This window comes from Sinocyclocheilus rhinocerous, unplaced genomic scaffold (assembly GCF_001515625.1).
Source record: "Sinocyclocheilus rhinocerous isolate Xijiao unplaced genomic scaffold, SAMN03320098_v1.1 scaffold3190, whole genome shotgun sequence".
NCBI classification, from domain to species: Eukaryota; Metazoa; Chordata; class Actinopteri; order Cypriniformes; family Cyprinidae; genus Sinocyclocheilus; species Sinocyclocheilus rhinocerous.
Genome location: NW_015647087.1, coordinates 22,396 through 29,096, shown reverse-complemented (window position 1 = coordinate 29,096; position 6,701 = coordinate 22,396). Strand labels below are relative to the sequence as shown.

Below are 6,701 nucleotides of genomic sequence, written 5' to 3'. Positions count from 1 at the left end.
ATGCTGCCCACATATTATTGTAGCCCAGTTTGTGCTGATTATGGTGCTACTAAACTTAGCCATTAAAATGTTTATTAGCAACTGAAAAAAGCTCAAATGTCAGGACATGTCAAAACTTCTCCTGGGCCCAAAACACCCTCGGACCCCAGAGGGTTAATGCTTCAAATCTGTTTTCAAGATATAGGGGTGGTAGAATACCAGTGTTTGCAAGCCTTGTCTTAGCCGTATCTGGGGTAGAGGATGCTACCACAGCAATACGCTGTTTTCCCGTCTCTGGAATGCAAGCTGCTGGCAGTGGGAGGCAAAGAGTCTTCTTTTTTTGTGGTATAATTCCAATCCAAATAAAGTTTTTAGTTTTAGTGTTTCTGCCAGAAACGTTTGAGCACTGTGCTGATCTGCTGGAGTTAGAATCTTAGAAAAATCTGAGAAAAGTACATAAACAGAGAGCAAAGCGCGGAGCAGTAAGCAAGAGCGTCCGAACAGTAGCAAAGTCGGAAGCTGAGTAAATTCATACTACAAAAACCGTGTGTGTGTGTGTCACAGTTTGCCTACTGTGTAGGAATGAGGAGCGCGGAGACAATGGAGATTAATACATGGAACAATCTTTATTATCCAAATAAAGACTTACACCGGCAGGAACACACACGTAGCACAGGGGAATCGATGTTTAACACTGGATGCAGGACACAGGAAAACACAGGGCTTAAATTTCCAGGAACTAAACAAGGAAATAAACGAGACACACCTGAAATCAATAAACATAATCAAACACGGGAGAAACTGGGTCATGGGGAGCAAAACACAAGACAGGAACACGGGGCAGTCCAAGGGCGTGACAGTGTGTGCGTGAATGTTTAATTGCACAGAGACACTGAGGAGTTGAGTAAATTAATCATAAATCCAGCATAGAGGGGTTCAGTGAATGTGGTGTTGAATGTGTGTAAGTGTGTGTGTGAGTGTGTGTGTGTGTCAGAGACGCTGTAGAAGGACAGAGTGCCGGCTGACATGTCCAGATAAACTCCTACTTTTTTAGATGAAGATGAAGGAGCAGGTATGTTCTTGGTTTTATTCTTGTGCCAAATGTTAAATCCATTGGCATTGCAGAAAAGACTCCAGGATTTGTCATCAAGCCCAAACATACTATTAGTGCCTTCTTTCCTACTGGTTCCTTTGTAGCTCACTGCAATACGGGCCCATACTTCCCATTGAGCCTCCCAGTAACAGCGTCCAGTCAGACTCTCTTTACTCAAAACCTGAGGAACACCTTCAAATCTGTCTGGATGATCAGGATACGGCTGAGGATCTTTCACATGTGTGACCTTTTTGTTCTCTTCAGACAGTATGAGTTCAGTGTTTACTGTGTTTGGATCCAGTGTGAGATCACAGAAATCTGAACGAAAAATTACAGCATTAAAAAAATCTATAAGACATTAGAACATTTAAAAGGTCTAAATGTGTGAGAGCAAAAACCTACATTTCTGCAGTCCCGGTTTGACCCTGCAAAGTCCTCCATAGTCTAAACTAAAAACAGACAAACAGTCACACATTAAGAAAACTGATTGGCTGATATGATATACAGTTTACTGTCTTTTAAAACGGAGATGCTCTGATTTTACACCACAAGATAAATGGTGAATTTTATGTTCTTGGCATAGTTTATCTGATTGGTCTCACTGCAAACATTTTGGGGTTGTTTCCCGGACAGGGATTAGAATAAGCTAGGACTAGACATTAGTTAAATTAGGACATTTAAGTAGTTTGTACAATCATGCATTACAAAAAAAACAAAAACGTGTGCATTTTGAGACAAAACAATGGCACTGATGTATTTTAAGATATGTCAGTGCAAGTTGTTTTCAGTTTAGACAGCTCTAACATTTATTTTATTCACACACACATACACACACAGGACAGTATGTCAGTGTTGAGTTCATACTTGAGTATCTTCAGCGCATAGTCTGGATCATTTTGATAAGAGCGCAGCTGAAGTGCTGAGTGTTCTGGGTGATTGTAGCTTAGGTCCAGCTCTCTCAGGTGTGACAGCTTTGAACTTAGAGCTGAAGCCAAATAACAGCACCCTTCATCTGTCACCATACAACCTGTTAACCTATAAAAAAAAGGAGACATTAATTCTAACATCATGATCCTGTTGAAGATTTTAAGTAATTGGTAAACCTGTTAAGTCTATAGTGCTCTTCACGTTTACACCCACACACCTCAGTATCTCTAGTTGACAGTTGTGACTCTTGAGAGCATCAGAGATCAGCTTCACTCCTGAATCCTGCAGATCATTGTTACTCACATCAAGCTCTCTCAGAGGAGAATTTGAGGATTGAAGAGCTGAAGACACAATTTTACAGGACTCAACCGTGAGATTACAGTCAGGAAGTCTGAAAGAGAATAAAAACAATTTTCAGAAAATCTTTCATTCACTTTCAGTCTATTCATTGTAATACATTAATTTAATACTCACAGAGCTCTTCTACAGTTGTTGACAGCTGGTATGAGTCTTCTTCTACCCTCCTGTGTTGTGTTGTATTTCTTCAGATCAAACTCATCCAGCGGCTCCTCTGACATCTGAAGCATGTAGGCTATTGCTGAACAGTGAGCAGCAGAGAGTTTCTTCTCTGAGTGTTTGTTTGATCTCACAAACTCCTCAATCTCTCTGTACAGAGTCTGATCATTCACTTCAAGAAGACACAAGAACAGATTGATGGACCTTTCAGCTGAGAGATCATCATGTTTAATTTTAGCTTTAATGTACAGTCTGATTGTGTTGATGGTTTGTGTGGTGTCCACCGTGTGTGTCAGTAGATCTTGTAAGAGTCTCTGATTGGACCCCAGTGAGATACCCAGCAGGAACCGCAGGAACAGATCCAGCTGTCCAGTTTTAATCAGAAGAGCTTTATCTACTGCACCTTTAAGCAAATTATACAATGGTTCAAAATCTTCAAGCGCTGTGAGAGTACTGCATGTACAGCAGTGAAACCAGTAAAATGCAGCGAGAAACTCCTGAACGCTCAGATGAATGAAGCTGTAGACTTTCCTCAGATGAATCACAGATTCCTCCCTAAAGATCTCAGTGCAAATCCCAGAATACAGTGAGGCGTCATTGACATCTATTCCGCTCTCAATCAGGTCCTCCTCGTAGAACATCACATTGCCCTTCATCAGCTGTTTGAAAGCCACTTCAGCAAGTTTCACAATCACTTCTCTGTTGGACTGCAGGAGATTCTCTGGATCGCTCTCTTCATACTTCTGGTTCCTCATGTTGATCTGAATCAGCAGGAAGTGGATGTGGATGAACAAATTCAGAGCTACAGGATTAGTTTCGAGTTGACAAAATCAAACCACTCCAATCCGGGTTTATTGGTACTATGATGCTGACCATCAACTTTCTTTGTCACCTCAGGCTTTGATCCTGAGTTTGTGGAGCACGTGCACATGAATGTGTAAAATCAGTGGCAAACAGCCAATCACATGCCTTGCAACACAGAGCAAGTGTGATTTACTTCACGCGACAGAGCCAGCGAGGTTCAAAAAATTTTTTTGTTAAAGGTTAAGAGATTAAAGATATAAGGAATTTGAATGCATTTACACTGAAGTACTTGTCCATGAAAGAGGACAAATAAAAGAAATGATCTTGCTCTAGTGCAGTCACAAGTTAAACTTCTGAAGTTATTTCCTCTTTTTTTTCTTTGTCCTTTGATTAATAGACATCACAGCAGCTGGTTATTAGTTTATTTTGGCTGTTATTTCTTTAAGAGCTGCCGCTGCTGAACGTGACGCGGATCTGACACGCGTCATATTTTCTCTCGATTCTCTTTACCTTTTCTGACCCACTTCAGGTCTTAAAGTCTCTATTAATGACAAGTTAAATTGGGTTTTTTAGATGAGTGAGACGGTGCTGGGCTGCTCTAGGACGGTTTTGAAAACCATTTCAGAAAAATGTTCTTAAATGTGACTCATATAAAATATATTACATGCATGCACAGTTTTAAGGCAGCTTTAATCGTCTTTTTGGTAACTTCATGACTTAACTGACCACGGCATTGCATGCACGTAGTTTATTTCACGCTTTGATATGAAAGGATACAGGCTACAGCGCGCGCCGGTGCCTTTGTGCGTGCAATTGAAGAGCACACGCTGCGAGCACTGTACCATTTCCGCGCTTGCTTGACTCGCGCCTGGCGCTGAAGTGAAGAGGAGTGCGCGTCTGAAACGTTTCCCGTTCTCAGTCGTTCTGCGACTGAATAAATGCACTTCTTGTCAAGAGAAAAAGTGACAGAAGCAGCAGTTGTGAGTGGGGTGGCCAACCCTAGCCCCGCCCCTGCGTTAAATTGCGTTAAATATTTTTTACGCGTTAAACTGAAAAAATTAATCGCTTGCATTAACGCGCTAATTTTGACACCACTAGTATATATTAATATTCATTTAAATAAATACTTTATAATAATTGTTAAACTAAAAGTGCTCGTGTGTAATGGATTAATATTAATATACTCATTTTATAATTTTATAAATCAAATGCAAATTGTAATTATCATTACAGCCAGAAAATTGTGTTGTAATTTTTTTTAAGTACTTTATAGTGACCTTTAATTTGTAGGAAGAGAAACTGGAGGGGGGGGACTTTTTTATTATTTATTTATTTATTTGCGTCAGACATGTGTCACTTTGCTCACATCTGATTGGTCCAACTTCAGTTTGAGATCTCTCACCCAGAACATAAGCTGCCCCGGAGCAGGTTAGCTGTGGAGTGTAAGTTCCTATGGCAATGAACGCCGCTAAAAGCCAAGCCACTTTCATGGTACCTAAAACCCAGGATTGGTGCAAACTAAACTGAATCTTACCTGGCTAGCCAGCTAATCCAGCTTCCTGGTACAGGCCCCTTGAGTCCCTCAAATAATCTCTCATACTTGTTCTTCATGCAGGTTTTGTGGTGGTCTTTGACTCTCTGTAGTTGATCATCTGGTTGGTGGGAATCCTGCTGCAGGACTCCAGTCTTATCATCTCTATCCACACAGCAGAAACAAGAGCAAGAACAGAATCAATGAATGAGTTTGAGCTGAGTCATTTGAGAGTCATTCTCTGAACCAGCTGAGACACAATAATCATCTTTAATACAGAACCAGAATATTTTAATGCAGAAATTATCTCAGACTGAAATGCTCTGAACTGAAGAAAACTGAAACCAGATTCACAAAAACCCTGTTAAAGGACACACAGCTGATGACATTGATGGGTGAAACTGGTTCATATTCAGGTGAGAGTGCTCTATGATGGAACAAATGCATTTGTGATGAGGCTCAAAATATAGTTAATAATGTGCCTTCAGTTATGATGTCCTTTGTTATAGGAGACATTGATGTCAAATATGGTTCATTCTGTGTTACTGACTGATGTTAAATAATGTCTAAACCTCATTTTACTGGAGCAGTTCAATCTGCTGTATGTTTGCACTCACACAGGGTCAGAGGTCACCGCTTCATCACTGATTTTGAAATACTCTCTTAGTCTTATCTCTCTTAGTTTAAATAGTCTCTTGTCTCCAGCACTGGTTATCATCTCACCTGGGGTTAAAGGTCACTGATCCAGTACTGAACGTAAGGGGTGGTTCTGGCATGGATCTCTCACTCCTCATAGACACACAGCTGGGCTCTGGAGATGTCTTGTTCTGATAGTGAACATCATCCTCTCTCTCCTCATTGAGACTCATTTTAGAGCCAGTGATCTTCTGTTTCCTTAAATATGTTCAGTTCTGCATTTGGACATACAATGACACACAACTTAACTGTCATCTTTAGACAAACTGAAAATAGAGCATTTCCTTCAGTATTAATAAAACATCTTGGTATAACTTTATAACAACTTTCATTTATAAATCATTAACAAACATATAATGCTTAATGGATCATTAGTTAATATATATTCACAAAGCTAGAAATATGAGATAATGTTCTTGTTAATGTCTATTAATGAACTTACTCAACATTACCTAATGATTAACATATGATTATTTAATATAAACTGAAATGCTTACAAATATCAGTAAACTTTCATTTAATATGATCTTCATTTGTTGGTCTTTGTTTGTTGTGTAGACCTCTATTCACACATTTTAACAAATAATCTATTAATTATTTGTTCATGTTTTTGCAGTAGCCAATCTAAAGTGGAAACTACTCATCATTTGCAAATGTTTATAAATGTTTACTAATCATTAATACCTTCATGAGCAGTCATCTCAATGGCAAAAAGTGTCCCGAAAGACCTGAGTTTACCCTATTCACACATCTTTACTAATCATTTATTAATCATTTGTTCATGTTTTTGCAGTACCCAATCTAAATTTGAAACTATTCATCATTTGTAAATGTTTATAAACGATTACTAATCATTTAGTATCTTTATGGGCATTGGGCTTTTAGGTAATGTAACAAGGTTTGTGTAAAGGGTGGCTGGTTAAGTTTAGCTAAATGCCTGCTAAAGACACAACAGATTGTAATTTTGGTGCAAAAATTTTTTTTTATCACCTCAACACTCACATTAGTATACTCCTCTTCAGTATATCATTGAACCGGATATTCCTTGAATCATAAGTAAACAGGGAAAAACAAATCATTTTTTAAAAGAAAATACTTGTTCATTTATAAAACAATATAATATAAACAGATTGAACCGTGTTCCCTTATAGTAAT

The 6,701-nt window shown here is 38.8% G+C and overlaps 1 protein-coding gene and 1 long non-coding RNA gene across 2 annotated transcripts in view; both read right to left on the bottom strand.

Moving 5' to 3' along the window:
• Positions 1-805: 805 nt before the first annotated feature.
• LOC107708755 (protein NLRC3-like) lies at positions 806-3,270 on the bottom strand. The gene is made up of 5 exons (XM_016513062.1): positions 2,474-3,270; positions 2,217-2,390; positions 1,937-2,107; positions 1,475-1,521; positions 806-1,390 (listed from the first exon to the last, which is right to left on the bottom strand). The coding sequence occupies exons 1-5, from the start codon at positions 3,268-3,270 to the stop codon at positions 855-857; spliced, it is 1,725 nt and encodes a 574-aa protein (XP_016368548.1). The 3' UTR covers positions 806-854.
• Positions 3,271-3,716: 446 nt separating this feature from the next.
• Positions 3,717-6,701, bottom strand: part of LOC107708757 (uncharacterized) — a 16,541-nt gene continuing 13,556 nt past the window's right edge. The window contains exons 2-3 of the long non-coding RNA XR_001636406.1: positions 5,690-5,695; positions 3,717-3,728 (exon numbers count right to left, since the gene is read on the bottom strand). This is a non-coding gene — a long non-coding RNA (uncharacterized LOC107708757). The remainder of the gene's footprint in view (positions 3,729-5,689; positions 5,696-6,701) is intronic.

Excerpts from the sequence above, each read along its gene's own strand:
- LOC107708755 (XM_016513062.1), bottom strand. The coding sequence starts at position 3,270 with ATGAGGAACCAGAAGTATGAAGAGAGCGATCCAGAGAATCTCCTGCAG. Across the intron at positions 2,108-2,216 it reads TGTCAACTAGAGATACTGAG|GTTAACAGGTTGTATGGTGA; the intron begins GTGTGTGGGTGT and ends TTTTTTTTATAG. Across the intron at positions 1,391-1,474 it reads CAAACCGGGACTGCAGAAAT|ATTTCTGTGATCTCACACTG; the intron begins GTAGGTTTTTGC and ends TTTTTCGTTCAG.